The sequence below is a fragment of the Hoplias malabaricus genome, chromosome 1 (assembly GCF_029633855.1).
Source record: "Hoplias malabaricus isolate fHopMal1 chromosome 1, fHopMal1.hap1, whole genome shotgun sequence".
NCBI lineage: Eukaryota > Metazoa > Chordata > Actinopteri > Characiformes > Erythrinidae > Hoplias > Hoplias malabaricus.
In genome coordinates this window covers 69,137,521-69,156,510 of record NC_089800.1, presented here as the reverse complement: position 1 = coordinate 69,156,510, position 18,990 = coordinate 69,137,521, and the positions used below count along the sequence as shown (strand labels likewise).

Below are 18,990 nucleotides of genomic sequence, written 5' to 3'. Positions count from 1 at the left end.
CTTATTACTCTTTGCAGTTATTTGATATTTACATTGCATTTTGCCAGTCTTTTGCTTCAGAGTTTTGATGCAGTTTTCATGGGTGGTTGTGTCTTAGAACAAGGTGTTCACAAGCCTCTCCATTGGTCACTGAAGTAGAGGAAAAAAAAACACAAAAAGCAAAACCTAAGGAACACATTCTCCTCTTGATTGTTTGTGATTTTCTTTAGTGTAAAACGTTTCACACAAAATGATCTCAGATTTTCTCACGTTTTCTCTCTCTCTCAGAGATGATTTACTGCCCCCTGGTGTTGAAGAGCGGTAGCGTTTGCTAGAGATGTATTATGTTAATACTCATAATAGTGTTGAACTGCTGGTGCAGAGCTACAGAAGTGTCCAGCATTCAGCAAGTGTTCTTCACTGTCCTCTTCATTAACATTTCTCATGTTTATTCGCTGAGATAATCGAGGTGTCATGCATATTCATGCATACTTGGTACATGACAAGGCACACACATCTGTTCTGTTCTTCCAGAAATGTCCGATGTTGTGTTCGGCCACTCATTCTCACAACATTTGTGTGTGTGTGTGTGTGTGTGTGTGCATACAATGATGTGAAACCATATATCAAATTTAATTTAGTACAAATGCCAAATGTTACAACTTTTATTTTTCTTTCAATTTTGATGCCAGCAATTTGTTTCAAAGGTTTGGGACAGGGCATCAAAATAATGGTAAATTTGTGTAATGTAAGTAATAAATTACGTTGATTGGCAACAGGTCAGTGAAATGATTTACAGAAAAATGTTTAGGAAAAAAAAAATATTGAATGCTTTCTCAATTATAAATGACTTTTTGTATGTGCAATTTCACCTGTTTTTTATTCAAACAGTAAGAAGTAAATTTGGACTTTTGTGACCCTTATTCAATCTCAATGCTTTCAGTTTAAGAGATCATATTTAATATTGAGTGGATATTATTTCAGTCCACTTACTGCTGAGAGCACAGACGGAATTGAGGAATAAAACATATATAAAAATGAAAATTCACAGAATTTGAAGAATTTTATTAGTAATTTTCATAAAAAACAACTGTTAAAAACCCAAACATATACATACAAAGCACTGGCTTATAATCAGCCACAGCCTTGAGTTTAATCTCACCTTTTACAACTATTGATTCTACTGATATGAGAGGTGATGACTAGCAGTACAAACTGCAACATGCGCACGCACACACACACACACACACACACACACAAAAAACACATACAATAGGTGTAATTGTGTTAGAGCAATGAGATCAGGGCATTTTCGCTCAACAGTGTGATAATGAAGCTAAAGAGCATCTCGTTCAGCTCTGTGAAGAGATGATTGTCCTCCAGCTGCTGCTTAGCAACCAAACACTTACTAGAGAGAAGAAGGGGCGTGGCCTATTGACTGCCTTAGCGTTTTCTCTCTCTCTCTCTCTCTCTCTCTGTGTGTGTGGTCAGCATGTCTGCACGTCTATGGAATCTGATATGGAGAACCGTGGGCTTTTATGTGTTGTCTTTGTTGTCCTCATTTTTTTTTTTACCACAGGTGTAACAAAAAAAAAAATAACTAAACTAAATTCTGACAAATGGTCAGGTTAAGGGTAGGGTTAAAGTTATGGAGGTTTAGATCACCAAGTTTGAAGTTTAGGCTGTTGTTAGAAATTTGGCATTGAAGAGTCAGGAGACTGGAGTTTGGCGTTGACTGGAGTTTGTTTACACATACACAGGATCATGTATGAGTACAGCTGGGTGATCACATTTTATCTCAGGATCACATTTTATCTCAGGATGATCTGAAGTTTAGAGACTGGAGGTTCAGAATTTTCCTCATGTACATGCAGAAAAGCATGGGCACAACTTGGTCATCAGTTTGTCACCAGTTCAGTCTATAGCCAGTTCATTCTGTTCCAAATCCAGTCTGTTGCTGTAACCTGTCCAGTATGTTCACACAACCTAACACCAAATATTCTAGGAGGGCCTTATATACATATGAGGAATGGGGGAAGAGAATAGGAGAAAGAAGAGAAGTTTGAGGAGGGGTAAGGGGGATGATGAAGAATATGGGGATTGGGGGAGGAATAAGAGGAAGAAGAAGAATGAGAGGACGGGTAGGTGTGTTAAGGATGATGGTCAAAGAAAGAAGAAGATAAGACAGACGAAGGCGTGTGGGAGGAGGGGTGTCATGAAAGATCGATTCTCTCATTGTGTTACTAAGGTGAAAGTTAGGGTTAGGTTATTGAGAACAGGATTTGGTTTATATTGTGGTACAGATATTAGTATAGAATTAATTTGCTACAGTAGCGTACTCTTTACAATAGAGGCATGTCTTTCATTGTTTTGTACTAAAGATGCATGTTGATTGGATTATGATTATCTCTGAAAGGGGTTTGAACTAATATATATACACACACACACACACACACACACAGAGGGGGTGCTTGTGTTCCAAGAGCCAAGACCACAGTATTAATGAAGGATGAATTGGGTCCTGAGAAGAATAAAATTCAACGGCAACTGAATTTTGGAATTGTTGCAGACTTTTGCACAAACTAATGGGTGGACACGATTAATATTGAAGAATGTACCATTATATTTGATGGAAGTAATCTTCTGTGTAATGTACTGTGGAATCAGTATGTCTTGCTTTTTTCCTAACAAATAATATACATTAAATGGGACATATTAAAAAAAAAAAGTCAGTTTTTCAGTGCATTAGCGCAGTGAGTTTGTTATGTGGCTTGCCTACGAATGCAGACACTTGTGACATCTGAGTTTCTCCAATCACTTCGCTGGTCTTGTATTTATGTTAAAACACAAAGATAAGGTTAAACTGAGCAAAACAAATAGGACAAGTGCAGAGAAATAAGAGCACTGAGTTAATATGTGTAAAAGGAGATCAGAGAAGAAAGAGAAACAAGTGGTAAATGGCAAAAAGCCTCACGTGTGGGTTCTGGCTCTAAACTGAATTTTGGCTCGGTCTCATTTAAAGGAACAAGCACTGAAACAGGTCCTTTTGAGAAACTCTGCTGTGCTGTTGGATCCTTGTTGTATTTTGAGCAAAGCATGTCACAAACATTACTTTTAGATTCCAGGGAACTGTTGACTTGTGAAAATGGAGTTGAATATTTAGAATATGTCATCTTAACTCAATGGCTGTTTTGAATGGAAACAGAATAACTGTCTTTAACTTCTGCATATTACCATAAAAATAAATAAGTATAAAAGTAAACAACAAATTAGCGCTATTTGGATCATGAAGTTTGGTTTATTTAGAAACATCTTAATTTTGATATTTTTGTTGAAAGATATCTCTTTTTATCTGTCTCCCTCTTATACACACACACACACACACACACACACACACACACACAAAATTAAGGAAATACAAAATGAATGCCACTTGTGAAATGTGTGCTCGCGTTTCTGTCAGTCTTCTTTCGTGAGTGCTCGGACATGTGGAGGCATATCTTCCGCACCAAACCACGCTTATGTGAGGCAAGTTGACTCTTTATCCATCCTTTTTTTCACAACAAATAGAGAGAAAATAATAAAACAGAGGAAGAAAGAAATAGAGTAAAGGACAATGGAAAGAGAGCAGTTAAAATAAGGGACATAGAGGCTGAACGGTCACATGAGGAAACACTTTTTTCCTCTGTTTCAGAGCTGTGTGTGTAAGTTAGGGTGTATGTGCTTGTAATTGAAGTTGGTTTCACTTACTGTAAAGGTGCTCTTTTCTTTCTTACAATTGCAGACTGTAGTCCATCTGTTGCTTTTCGTAATTGTTAGCTGCTTTTCTTCTTGCTTCTTTTTTTTTTTATTGACCAGACCACCACAGCAAGGACTTTTTGGGTGTTGGATCATTCTCAGTGGCACAAATGTAGTGGTGTGGTTTTGTGCCAGTACAAATGGGTCAGGCACAGCAGTGCTGTCCACTCACTGTCCACGCTATAAGGCACACCTACATTGTTGCTCCACTTTGTAAATGTAGACAGATATTCAAAGTCAGATAGTAGCTGCACATTTTTTTGCATTAGCTGCACATTTTTTGTTTCCCTCTAGTCCAGAGGTGACCAACAAGGTACCATACCATACATACTGGCTATAGGGATTTGAACCTGGATAAAAGGTCAGGATTTGATGACCTCTGCTCTAGTCCTTCATCAGTCATCACTGGATGATCTGCACAAGATGCTGTTTGGAAATTTTTGCGTGGTGTTTTACTCTCTGTCCAGCAGTGACACTAACTCCAGCAACACTGCTCTGTCTTATCCACTCATGCCATCACAACACACCACCACCACTGCAGTGAGTGTCACTGCAGCACTGAGAATGATCCACCACCCAAATCATACCTGCTCTGTGGGAGTCCTGACAATTTGATGAGCAGGGTAAAAGAGCCTTAAGAAAGAATGCCGAGCAACAGATGAATTGAAGTCTGTAATTGTAGAACTAAACAGTGCGTCTGAGGAAATGGACAGTGAGTGCAGAAACAAGGAGGTCATTTTAATGTTTGACTGAGGTAAGCAAATGATGGTTTCCTGCCAGTTTCTTTTTCTGTGTTCAATCTGAATGAGTGTTATATTTTCTGTTGGTAATAGGGCTGTCACAAATAGCAATTTTAGTTCTTCTGAGCTTTAAGTAGGTTGTTGTAGTGTGTTAGGCTGATTTTAAGCTTCATCCATGTCTTTTATGTTAGCGAGGCTGAGTGCACATGGACTGCTGGAATGTTTTTATTTATTTATTTATTTAACTGCTGTAAAGTTCGAAGACAGGAAGCGTGGAGTGGTGCCTTGATCGACCTTTATGATTAATAAATAAAAATAAATGCCTACACAATGAAGGAATATCTGGATAGCCTAATATTTGGGGCCAGCCCTAATTGCTGACCGACCAGTGTATTGATAAACATTCACAACAGTAGAAACATAGACGCTGTTTTAATATTGTGTCTCTTCACTGTATATAACAAATTATTTCTCCATATATAAAAACTCCAAACTACTTTTTAAACTGATGTTTAATTTACTGGTCACATGAATTTCACCTGTCCTTGTCTCAGTCATACTGACCAATCAGCTGTGGTGTCTCAGCAATCAGGGCGTCTTGCTTAACATCAGAAGAACCAGATTATGGTCTGATAGGCATCCACAAAATGAGCTCCAATTGCATATTACTCCAAACTTTTGTACACACCCCTTTTTATTTAGTGGATACAGATGTTCATTTGTGCACACACACACACACCATGCTTGCACCATGAAATGAAATTGGACACACAGCGGCAGCAACCGTTGGTAATTAAAGGTAGCAAATATCCAAGTGCATTTTTTCTGACCAATATTGTGATTGGGATTTAAGTTCCTGTTATTTCTAGTTAAAATTCAGACTTGTTTTCCTTACCATTTAAGATCTGGCTTTCTATTTGAACACTGACTGTGGAGTGACAGACTGTCATTTAGTTGTGCTCCTGTACAAATCACAGTGTGTGTATGCCTCAGTTTTATAGAAGCTAAATGATCTAGTTTTAAACTTGTTAGGACTTTGTTCTTGATATAGTCTGCAAAAAAACTGCAGCTTTTGCAATTAAATAAAAGCAGTTAATCTTTCAGACCCAGCTGCACTTGTTTAAGGTCCCCATGCTCAGTGCTAAGTGTTGGCTAAATGGGAGTAAATCTCCAGAAATGGACAGTGTAGTGATGAGAGTGCATATTCTAATCTGATGGAGCACCATCCAGTTTGGGGTAAGTTAGAGCAGTGTTTTAAGTCCATGGCTAATCCAGCATTTTGTGACTTAATGCAGTTAGATTCTCACAGAAATGTTCCACAATCTCTAGTGAAAGGTCTTCCCAGAAAAGAAGCTTTATCTAAGCATCTAAGGGGGAATAAAAAAAAGCTTCTGATGTCCACTGTTTCAGAAGGAAATTTGAATAAACTCAAAGCTGCTTTTCTATAAAGTTTACACAAGCTGTAGATGCACATGTCCACAATGTGTGCACCTTAAAGTAACCGAATTTCACTAATTATACAGGGTGTCTCCAAACATTAAGATGTACAGTATAAAGATGTGTATATTGTCTGTCCTGATTAAATCTTCCTGAATTGCCCTTCTGCACAAAGCAGAATTTCTGTTTGATTGTTTCTTGTTTCTGTAGCTGTGTTGAAATGGGAGTAGGAAGAGAGGAAATGCATCTTGTGTAATTTTCATTAAGTCACACCTCTCCACATCTGCTGGACCTGATAAGGTGTCCAGTTCTGTTTTGTTGAGGGTGTTTTTTTTTGCGCACAGGAAGTGAGCAAATGTTTGACTGTCCATGTCCGTAGTTAGCCTTGGCAAAATTGGGAAATCAGGAGTGATGCAATGAGTGTGTGATGATGGAGGGGGGAGGACCAAGATGACCACTTCAGTCTTAACTGGATTCACACTTAAATACCTTACTCCATTAACTACACCACTTCTATATTTCATAGTACATGTTTATATTTAATTTCATAAACTGTTTTGTAAATCATTATTAATCAAATTCACATTACATACTGAGAATTTATAAAAGATCCTGAATAATTTTAGAAGATGCTGAATGTTCCTGTTATAGAAAGAATGGTTCATATGAGGTACTGAATACAAAGTGGGTAATTAATTAATCATGGAAGGTAATAAATAGGTACTAGTTGCATGATTATTAGTTAATGCTGGATAATTCATAGTTTATACAGAATAATTTATAATTCATACAGAAAATGTACTAGTAGATACTGAAACATTCATAGTAGTTTTAATGATGATCATTAAAAATACAGAATTCATGTTTTCTGTATGATTCATAGTAAGTAATGAATTAAAAGTAGATACTGAACAAATCATAAAAGATACTAAATAGTTTATAGTATATACTGTTTTATATCAAATGACAAACACTGTTCTCTGATGAAACACTCTTTTCACTTAAGGGCTCTACTCTTTTTGGAGTGAAGGCAGTGAGTAATTTGCTTGGTCACATCCTTATTTTTATACTGCCTCAGCTTCCTGTAATTGGTTAGAAAACCCAAGCTGTCCAAAAAAGTGTTTTTACACTGCATATGAACTAGAGCTTTGTTCTGTTTAATCTGGACCAAGACAACCTCTTTTGGTCAAACTAAATTATGTTTTGGTCCGGACCAAACAAAGTGTGTGTGAAAATGTCCTATATGCCCTCATTTTGAGGACGACTGAATCTATGAAACAGCAGTTTTAAAGTGTTAAGAGTCAAACCAACAATACTTATCACAGTCATAACAATATCCGGTGAAGTTTGTTCTCTGAATGAAAGTGATATTGTAACTGACGTAATGAGTTAATCCAGGGTGGAAACTTAGCACCTGCCCCTTGCCAAAAGCAGGTAAATTTTTAAAGTGGCGGGTAAATTAAATCAACCCGCGGGCCACAGTGGCGTCTTAGCCATTTGGACAGGAGAGACAAAGCTTTCAGTTTAGTAAGTCATCTGACCAATCAAAAGTGCCATGCTCCAGACATACTGAGCAGTCATAAGTGGCTCTAGGCCCCTACTCATACTCCTACCAAATAAGATGTGAACAAATCAGCCGCAGCAACAATGGTCATTTTAGTCCTCAAGAAAAACAGCACATTGCCGATATGAGAATATTTAGAGTTTGAGACAACAGTTATACAACAAAGGATGGTACGTCGCAATCTTATTTTGGAACAGGCTTCATATCATAAGGCAGTGTCAAAAACATAACATATCAACACATGAAAATTACCACAAGTGCTATATATGAGTCTATGGCCATAATGTGAAGGTCTTTGGAGCTTAAATATTTGGATGTGACTTCAGTGTGCAATATGCAGCCTGTGGAAGGTCTCTCTCTTGCTTGCTCTCACCATCTTTTACTCTTGTTTGTATTTTAGATGATAATGTCTGAAAACGCTATAAGATGTGATGTATTATAAATTATATGTACAATCTTGGGCAAAGTACATGCCGAAACACACCATGTTTTATTGTTTTTTTTTTTTTTAAGTTTTTACTTTCTAGTTTTACACTAACTGAAAAAAAAATTAAATCTAAAGTTACTTTTGCTTCTCTAAATTTTTCCCCCAAACAATGTTAAATTCTGTAGATTAACAACAACTGTATTAAAATGTGCAGAAGCATGTTCCCTTATTTTCAATTCATTAAACTTTACTCATTCATTCAATTCACTCTTTCATTCAAATATAGAACACTTATTAGCATTTTGATAGTATCTCATCTGGTAATGATCAATCATGTTGTAAATGTGTTATACGTTATACGGTAAATAATGAATTGAAGCTTGACTTTTTAAGTAATTATATCACAAATCAAATCACAGTATCTGTCTGAAAAATCACAATTGGATATTTTCACCAAAACATTCAGCTCTACTTTGTGGGCATGAAAAAAGTGTGACTGCAAATTGGTGGCGGGTTTAAGTTGGGGGTGGGTGGGGGGGGTTATGTGTGGAACCAAGGGGCCAGGCAAAGATACTTGGTTTGTAACACAGCTGTAATGAGTTTAAAACCGAAGACAACTTGGATGAACCGAAATAAGTTTGGCATATGATCATGATTTTAAAGGAAGGGTTCTCTGAATGTAAATGATCTGTAACAGACATAATAGGTTAAAATAAAAGTTGCTCTGCAAATGTAATCAGTTTGGAACACAGCCATAATGAGTTAAAATCAAAGACGACTTCCTGATTGAAACACGGTGTTGAGATTCATGAGTTACAAATAAAAGTGCTTTGCAAAGATAACACACTCATAATGACTTTATTAACCCAAATCCGTTTGGAACACATCCAGGGTTAAAGGAAGGGTGCTGTGAATGTAAGCGATTTTTTATATATTTTTTTAAACCAAGACTATAGTAAAACCAAAAGGTTGTCTACAGATGTAAACAGGTTGGATCACAGTCGTAATTAATTAAAAACAAAATATACAGGAACAAAAGCAGTGTGGAACACAGTCTTGAGTTTCCAAGGAATAAAAAAATAAAAGTAGCTCTGCAAAGGTAATCAGCTTGGAACACTGTAATAAATTAAAAGTGACATTTGTGAAGAGAATCTGTTTGGAACACAGCCATGGGTCCCTAATTAGTTGGAACACAAAGGCAGCTTTGTGAAGAGAACATGGTGCAGCTTTATGAATGTAATGTGTTTGAAACTGCCAAAATAGGTGAAACAGAGGTGGCTGTGTGAGTAAGTGATTTGTGATTTGAAACACTGCCGTAATATATTTTTCCTCCTGCCTTAAGCAGAAGCAGTCAGAGATCACATGGGTGGAGAAGGACTTCTCTAACGCTATCAGACAGGTAAGAGCACATCTGTAGTGCCCCTGCTGCTAACCTAGAGCACATCTGGAGCTCACAGCTTATGCTTGAGCTTCTGGGACCCTTTCTGCTGAGCTCTGGTGCTGGTGTAAAAACACCATCTTGCTTCACTGAATACAGACTAACATTGCGCCTAATATTCTGCTGTAGAATCAAACTCAAGTAACATTTTAGCGCCCTCCAATGGGCAAACCTCTTAGTGCTGGCTGTAACTTTTTATACTTCGTCTGGTGACCTGAACTGTTTGTGTGTCACAGTGTGTTTACCTAGTTCTGGAGTGTAGTAACAGCTTAAACCCTTCAGGGGCTTTACACTGGATACTGAAGCATTTGCTGTGAGGGTTTGATTGTTCTACCTACGTTCACACAGCAGGTTAAAGTGGCTCAAATCTGTTTTGTTTTTTTTTTCTTCCCCTCCCCTCTTTCCCCCTCCTTGCTGTTCACAAGGTCTATATAACATGACCTATGTCTGACATCAGTCTTCTTGCTCAAAGTATTGATTAATTCGGGAGTCAGCTCCTCTTCACTAGCTACGTTTTTGTATTCAGCCCGCTCTCATTGTACAGAGACAGTTAAAATCCTCTTGAGCGCAGAAAGAGCCCAAGGAAATGGAGTTTGGCACCCAAGGGAAACTTTAAAATCCAGAGGGTAAAAACCATTCGAGAAATTTAACATTTGTGCTCGTAAGTGGGATATTTACACATGTACTGTTAAAACCTGCAGGTTTATATTTTCCAAATGGTGTTTCTGCACCCTCTGCTTTGGACATTTAGTGTGACATCATATGCTTCAGGTTCTAACCAGAAGGAAAGGTCCGTCTGTTCCACCCAAAGGGTTTTCATTTTGAAATGAAGAAACGGAACAGCACTGGTGCAAAATGAAACATTTCTTTTTTCCAATACATTTCTATGTGAGAATCAGAGTGTAAATCAAAGACTTAAAAGAATACAAAACATTATTTCATTCCAAAAGTCAATGACTATTCATTGGTCAGGTGTATGAAAATTTCTTTCACTGTAAGTGTAAATTTGCTGGGTCTCTCACAAGCACAAGAGGAGATGAGCGCTGACATAATGAGTTTCCATGTTACACGTGAGCTGCCTTCATACTGACGTGAAAAATATAGAAGAAAGTAAAGAACTACTAAGTAAAAGATTTCTGCCTTTTTTTTCTAATAAACACTTAAAACCTTATTTTTCATATGTTTTGTCATAAATAAGTGACAAAAACCTGGATAAAGAGTTTCACCTGTTCTTGTTTCCATATGTTTTTTACAAAATGAAAATGCTTTGACCAGGCCATATGTCCATGGATTGATGTAAAATCACAGGAATTCAGCTGCTCAGACAGACCTTGTCCACATGAACATGGGGATTTTTAAAAACTGAAGTTTTAAGTCTGTGGTATGGCCTCCCGTCCCCATTAAGATGGCATTTTAGGTTACTAAAAAAAAAAAAAGCTGATGTCACACCACATGCCTGTCTCTGGCTGAAATTGAAATAGCTCCTCATTTCCTATATAGTGAATATAGAATTACAATGTGCATATGCAGATAAAATAGGGAGGGCGTAAAAACTGTGCCAGATCTATGTGCGGATTGCGGTTGGTCCACTGTGGCGACCCCAGACGGGAGCAGCCAAAAGACAAAGAAGTAGAATGTACATATGCAGATGGCACTAGATTTCAGATTCCCCTATAGAAATAAATATAAATTATGTTGTATCAGAAATATATAATGCACTTTTAAGCTCGAGATTCAGTATTCATTTCATGACTTATGTTATGCACTGCATAGAGAGTATGGTGTGATTTTTGGATGAAACATCTGTGTTTCTCTCTTGCTTCATGGTGATTTGATGTCTTTTTTAAGAGATACAGTGCCCCCCCCCTACTGGAATGGCATGATAATGTGACCAACTATTTGTCTGGACAGGGAGGAAAATCTGATTTTCAAAAATATAAAGATGTATATGGATCCGATTTCAGTACCACATAAGTGGCCCAAATCTGATCTAAAATGTGAGATTTAATAACATTTTTTTTTGCTGTACACACAGCCACACATGTCAGATCAGGTTTGGGCCACTTGTACTTTCTGTGTGAATGTATCCTTAGTGTGATCAGTTACTGAGGCTGAATGATTAATTCTGGATCAAAAACAACACTTCCACTCATCCCAGACGTGTAGGATGGTTCTCCATCAGTCCCGAGAACTATACAATGTGCAGCCCAGTGCTAAGAGTTTTTATTTCTCTCCAACACATACTTGGCATTGTTCCTGGTGCTATTAACCTCATGTGCAGCTGCTCCATAGTGTCAATTGTGGCGATTTATATGTGATCAGTATCCACGCTGGGTGAACAAAAGCTAAATTCACTAACTGTAACAACCATCTACCTTTGTTATCTCTCTCTCTCTCTCTCTCTCTCTCTCTCTCTCTCTCCAACCTCTTCCTTCCTGTCTCTTGTCATCTGTTTATGCACTCACACCCTTTCTCTCTCTCTCTCTCTCTCTCTCTGTCACTTAGTTTCGACGCTTGAATGTTTAAGAGAATATCTGTATTTAACTTATGTTATTAATAATTATAGTTCCAGTATTCAAACCTATGACTAATACATGCTAGACTAATGCAGGACGGATTAGCCTCAGCTCAAGGCACATAGAGGAGATGATGTTGAGATGTCCAGACTAGCAGAGAGATGGAGAGAGAGAAAGAGAGAAGGAAGTTTAAAGTACGGCAACTGCTAACTCTCTACTCTCTGTTCCGACGCCATCAGAATAAAGCCTTAACTAGTGGTGCTAATAGTGGCAACCCGGCTAAAGTTCATACCCTAGTGGAATCTAATAGCAGCAAGACGTCTACAGCCTCCAGCACAGCTTCAGCACGAGACCAAGAGTCGTGGACGGTCAGTACACCCAGACTCTCACTCTAGCATACAGGTTTTGCTACACAAAAGTTGGAAGCTTTGTTAAAGTACTAATGTAAATTTACATCACTAGTTTGTAAGGTGCATACATTGAAGGAAATCTAGAGCATGCACAATGTAAACAAGAAATCTGCAGGTTGCAGCTGTGTTCCAGATGGTTGCCATACGATCGCAAGTGATTGTAATAATATTCCAGGTGGTTGCATGGGTGTTGCTTATTAAGTTCTATGGTATTTCTACAGTATCGCAGTACGTTGCTATGTTGATATAATATTGATAAATTTGCAGGGGATTGCTGCTTGCTTGTAAAAGTATTCCATGTGATTTCTAGGGGGTTTGCCAGCTGGTTCTATGCTAATGCAAATGGAAAGTGATTTCAATTTTATTTCAGGTTACTAGGTGGGTGTATATTGGTGTTTGATATGCTGTTACTTGGTGGATGGTATATGTTCCATGTAGTTAAGTATATAATGATGCTATGCAGTGTTCCAGGTAGTCTTTAGGAAGAGGTTGGAAGAAAGGGTTGGGATTCTTATCACTGTTCCGTTAAGCCAATCTAACATATCAGCAGTAGCTATGCATAAACACATTTGTGTGCAGAGTCTGGAAAGGATATGTAAACTGTGAGTGGTATATGCATGGATGAATTTAATCATTTTAAATGTGTCGTCGATATCCCAGGAGGAGATGACAGAGGAAGAGAAGTGTGAAGGTTCTTTTGGGTGTGTTAAACACTCAACTGAAAGTAAAGGGCGTGTACAAATTCAGCAGTGTTATTGCTATTACTGTATTAATGTTGAGTTGGATTTTTTGCCATACATAAAAGAGACTAAGTAATGGCCTTCTTTATACATATAAGATTTTATGCTTATGTCCTAAATATTTTAAGGATATGTCTTAATATTTATTTTTAGCACTTTATTACTTTTGTACAATTTGCATGTTTTTTATGTTATTAATGCTTTTACTTATGCTTTTGTAATGAGGAACATCTGAATATAATGTGTGTGTGTGAGAGAAAGAGCTTTGTAAGTGATTCCTGTGTTAGCAAAATGAGTGTGAGGATGGGAAAACACTCATTCTTCATAGTCTTTAACACATACACCCATACATATGATGATTAAGTTAGTGCATTACACTCTAGCTTTGCAGATTTTGATTGTTGGAAAAACAACCCTAACCCAGAGATGGCAGTTATTATAAACTATGAGATTAATAACTTTTAATCATAGCAAGTCCATCCTAATTGGTTTTGATCACATTACATGGATTTAGAGGGGTTATTTAGCTAAAAGGGACATATTGTACCCCTTTTCCACACGGTCACCCAGTTCCCTGGGGTATGTGTGACAGGCTTTGGTCAAAATACACGGATCAAACAACACAGTAGCATACTCTCCTCATTCAAAGCTCTGATTGGAGATTCTCAGGTAAGGGGTTTCTGCACTTTACGCAAAAGCAACACAGAAGAGAGCAGCTTGATTTACCCCATGTTTTCAGACTTTCAGACAAAACTGAATGGACTGAATGTCCTAGAAACATAATAAACATACCCCCCAGAAATCTTAAAAAGTCTACATTTCAAATATATGGAGGCTGAAAATAAATGTATTTTTATCTGGGTGTCAAGTCTCTCTCTGAGACTCAGACCAGGACCGTTGATTGACCACCCATTCATATTCACATGATAATAGCATGCTAATGCGGACGCTCTTATTGGAGGATTATGACATGTGAATGCGCTCATTTTAGTCATATCAATAAATGTACATGGCTGTGTTTTCGCGCTGAACGCGGAGCTCCAAGACAGCACAGTCAAACATTACGGCTGCCTGAGGAGGAACGGCTTCATTTTGTGATGAATAAGTGAAATATATTTGACTCGTTTTTCTGAAGCATGTTTAGCACTTATTATTGTCAATGATACACTAGTTCAGTACTATTCCAGCAACAGATTTCATGAAGCTGACGGTAAATGTTTTGTAAATACGCATAGGTGCAGAGTTCAGCCAATAGAGAAAAAATGGCTTGTAGTAAAGTTTGGGTGCTCTCTGCTGCTTTTAAACAGTCATCTGAAACTCACTTGTTTGGCTGTGGCGTTGCTAAATAACTGAAATTTCACCTTTTATAGACAAACATTCAGTTGGTCTCACTGATGGTGTATTTTGGGGGCTAATGGGCCATTATCTTTGACAGTGGGGGGGTGGGGATTCCTTAATGAATAGTCAGTGTGTGCCACAGGTATTGAGAAAAACAGTGTCATATCAGATTCATAGCGATATAGAAGAAAAACAATTTAAATATCAGAAGGCTGACACCCATTTCTACAAAGTTCAGAGCTCTAAAGAAAACTTCATAAATGTTCACAATGTCCATCCATCCATCCATTTTTTTTTTCTCTATACATCAGCACCTTTGAAAATAGGTTTTTGGGAAATCAATGTTTAGAGTTAATTTAAACAAAAATCAGATGAATGGCATACAGACTTCTGTCACATTATTGTTGCTGGGTTTGTGTTGTAACAAACCTGTTTAGGTAGATGAAATTTGTTAAAATGTCAAGGTATGTCAGATCACCTTAGACATGGCTGAAAGTCCTCAGACTCCGGGGGGTTAAGGTACTGACACTTAGTGGAGTGGATGTCAAATTCTGTATTATATAAGGTTGGGCGGTATAATGATCTTAAAATGAGGGCGGTAATTATGGCGTGTGTATTGTGTGTCAAATTTCAGTTCTGCGTTTTTAAATGTAGGTTAAAATTTTCATTTAAGAGAGACACAGGGAGGGGGTGCTGTGGGAGCTCAGTGACTGCTGATGTCACGAAATGCCGATGTCTGAAAATGGTTGGAGAAAAGCACAACCCCAGTAGCCCACCGCAGTTGTAAGTTTAGCGCTGAGTTTGGGTTAAAAGAGAAAGGAATAAAGCTGTAAACAGACATAATTCTCATAAAATCCTTCACTCGACCTGTGCTCACAGGTATATGGCTTTATCCTCTAAATATTTGTGTTTAAACCTCAATTTGCTAAAAAAAACAAAAAAAAAAACATAAGTGCCTGTTAGCGGCAGTTGTGCTTCTAAACAATGTACATCATCTTATTTTGCTTATTTTCGAACTTTTCTGTCCCTTCAGCACCAGTTGCTTGAAATTTGCTCTCCCAGAAATGGGTTTTTATTGTTAACATGTGTGTCGTTGTGCACTGTCGGGCTGTGTTCAGCTAAATTCACTCGACTTTGTGCTCAAAGATATAACTCTCAGAGCGTATACCGAGATAATAATTTGAGACGGTATTACAGTATGAAAAATGTGGATACCGCCCATCCCTAGTATTATACCCATTTTAAACCTGGCCAGCTTCATATTGGGAACCTACTTTCTGAAACATAAAGTGGTTCATTCAGAACCGTTTTATTTTCATCTCATAGGAATTTTATAGGTCATGTAAATATAATAAATGATGACTTTGTTCTCCTTTGCCAAAGGTGGCATTTTATAATTATACATACTATAACTTTTGCTCAGGCCGTATATTATATTTTATCAAATTTGGCAAGTAACCAGTACAACACAACCCAGCTGACATCTGGCTCATAAATGGTGGACATATAAGTGAGTTGAGGCAGCTAGACTCACCCTGAATCAACCTCACTATTCAAGGCCAAAGAGAATGGTAGATGTGCCAACTTTGACCCAGACATTCATTGCTATGTGCTAATAAGCACTGATAATGTCAATGCTTATTGCCTGTGGGTGGGGTATTTTACCATATTAATTATAGTTATAAATTACATCAATGTTTGTTTTTCATATCACATGGAGGATTTTCATTAGAGTTAGGTCTGAATGGCAATCAATAGCCTCAGATATCAGAACATGGCAGAGTTCATCTCTGATGTTTGCAGTGGATGTGAAAATATAAATGCTACTCTTGTCTCTAATGTATTTTGAGCTGTAAGTTGACGCTGTGGTTTTTAAAGTTTCCCGTAACCAAGTGGTGAGGTGGAGTTCCTCTGCTGGTTCCTGTGTGTGTGTGTGTAAGCGCTGGGTTGACACTATATTTTTCTTGTGAGCAGAATCTTACACAAGGCAGATATATTAAATATGTTTCGTTTTAAAAAAAATAATAATTATTAGTAATTTTTTCATTTCATTCTTTATATATTTTTATTTGTATTTTTTACCTATATCGTGTGTGTGTGTGTGTGTGTGTGTGTGTGTGTGTGTGTGTGTGTGTGTGTGTGTGTGTGTGTGTGTGTGTGTGTGTGTGTGAGAAAGAGAGAGATTGTGGAAATGTGCAGGCTTAGAACATTATTGCAACCACTACTGAATCTTTAAACTGAGTGCCTAGGAACATCCACTGAAGAGAGATATGGTGTTCTCATCTTTAAAAACACCTTAGTTCACTGCTTGTTTGACTGTCAGCTTGCAAACGTTCAGTTTAAGTGCTCCATAGTTTAACCTGCCACACATGGAAGGATCAATAGCAAAAAATCTGTTTGTGAAATTTAATAAGTTCTTCAGATTGATGGTGAATATGCTATAGATGGTTATATATAGCACCTTTTAAAGAAGGGTTCTTCTATTGTAACAAACATTACAACAATAGATGAACCCTTTTATAGTGCCATATAGAACCCTTTTCTGAAAGATGCTACTTAGAACCATCTATAGCACATTCTCAATTCCGGAGAACCCCTTCATGGTGCAAAGAATCAGTTAATCATGCAAAATTTTCTTCAATTGTTCAGGGTTCTATATTGCACCATTTCCTTTACTAAAGGAAACCCTTGAAGAACAATAATTATTAAGTGTGTGAGAATGCTTGGTCTTGCTTTTTTTCTGTCTATGGTTGAGGAAGTACCTTTTTAACTCCTGTTTTTACAGCTTATTTTGCAGCCAGTTATTCAGTCTGCTAATTTAAAGGGGACATATGTTGAATAAATTACTTTGAGTGCTTTACATTGTTTGTGGATCCGGAGCTCCTTCTAAACCACAAACGTAAACAGCCCAGTCTGTTGTTGTTGAGATATGTCTGAAGATTTGGGATCAAACCAGCCATTCTGATGTTATGCTTTTTCTTACATGGAGCACCTCACATCTTTGCTCATTTACGCGAGTAAACAGTGGCTATTTCAAAAGAAACCGGGAGTTCTGAACAGAGCTGTTTGGACAGTGGGGATAATGGTGCTATGTGGTTTGATCCTTGTGGTATGTTGACCACACTGTGGTCAAGAATAATGCTTTACAGCTTATTAGAGTCAGAATATATAAATATATATGGATAATTTAAAGTGTTCCTTATTATCATATTCTATAGTGTAGTAAAGGGAAAAGTGATTAGGGCCACTGTCACCCAGCTGCAGGGGTCTGGGGTTGTGGGTCTATGTGGGTTTCCTCCAGGTGCTCAGGTTTCTTCCTACAATTCAAAAACACATGTTGGTATGTGAATTGGTTATTCAGAGTGTCCATAGGTGAGAGAGTGTTTGGTCTCTGTTCAACGTGTATTCCTGCCACCTGTACGTGAAAGGTTAGGGGGCCATTTCTTTAGGATTTAGTGGTTTGGTTCTAAAGTCTGATAAATGACATTGCTGACACTGCACCACAGCTAATTATTTAGAAGGGGGATTCTATGATGTCAGGCTCTACAGATTCTAGAGAAATTTGTTCAACTCTGATAAGTTAAAGGAAATGATGCCGATGAAGCTTCACTGTGAAAGGGCATGAGAAATTTCTGTTAATGCTGCTAAATAGAACAGTGATTATTAAAAATATTACTATGTTAAATGTAGTGCTTAACTATACATAGGACACCATACCAAACATTTAAATTTTTACACATGCTGTCATCAAAGTCTATGAAATATAAAAAAATTCAAACATAGCATAGAGGAGATTCTACTGCAAACATAACACACTTAGACAGCTTACAGCTTTATTTTGATGTTTTCTGTACTGTCTTGGAAAATGTCTTATCCTGAAACAGTAGAGTTGACCTGTGGATGAATGATGGAAAATCAAATAGAAGAGGTCAGGGACATAAGGTAAATCTAAAACAGCAGAGAGGTGTGTTTATTTTTGCATCAGGAACACTCCAAAATGAATGGAAGTGCATAGGGAGCTTATCTCAAAGGAGATGATTAACATTTTCTTTACTGACCTTTACATTGTGGTGCCATGCTGCTCTCCTGCATGATGTGCTTTTCTCTCTCTGCTCTGTTTCCTGATGCAGGACGATGGCATCATCAAGGAGATCAACATTACACATGTGGTTAAGGAGGGGGCGGAGAAAGCAGACCCATCCCAATTCGAGCTGCTCAAAGTGCTCGGCCAGGGGTCTTTTGGCAAGGTGAGCACACACTCTCACACACTTACTTTTATGATAAAACAGAATTACTATGTTATTATTTTACTTTTACTATATTCTATAATCCATATTCGGATTCATTTTACACGAGGAGCTGGCTGGCACTAGATTAGAAATCTTGGTGTAAATAACAGACAGGAATGACTACTCAATTTATGCAGTGCTTACTGTTCTGAGAACAGCCCACCAAAAAAAAAAATATACAGCCCAAAATGTGCACAAAATGTATCTTGCCAAAATATTCCTTCCTCTGAATAATACTTTAGGTCATCTAGTGGAGAGCGTCATTCAACATTTGAGGTTGACCACATACATGAATGACTCATTTGATTTATGTT

General features: G+C 37.6%; 1 protein-coding gene across 6 annotated transcripts in view; it reads left to right on the top strand.

Annotated features, from left to right (window-relative positions):
- The window catches only part of rps6ka1 (ribosomal protein S6 kinase a, polypeptide 1), a 90,020-nt gene that overhangs the window by 51,877 nt on the left and 19,153 nt on the right, over nt 1-18,990 (top strand). For 2 of the 6 annotated variants that reach the window (XM_066672003.1, XM_066671994.1), the window contains 3 exons: nt 9,288-9,344; nt 12,139-12,267; nt 18,518-18,634. In XM_066672003.1, the coding sequence (XP_066528100.1) occupies nt 9,288-9,344; nt 12,139-12,267; nt 18,518-18,634 (303 nt within the window). The remainder of the gene's footprint in view (nt 1-9,287; nt 9,345-12,138; nt 12,268-18,517; nt 18,635-18,990) is intronic. The other 4 variants (XM_066672011.1, XM_066672030.1, XM_066672020.1 and 1 more) reach the window with 4 other exon arrangements.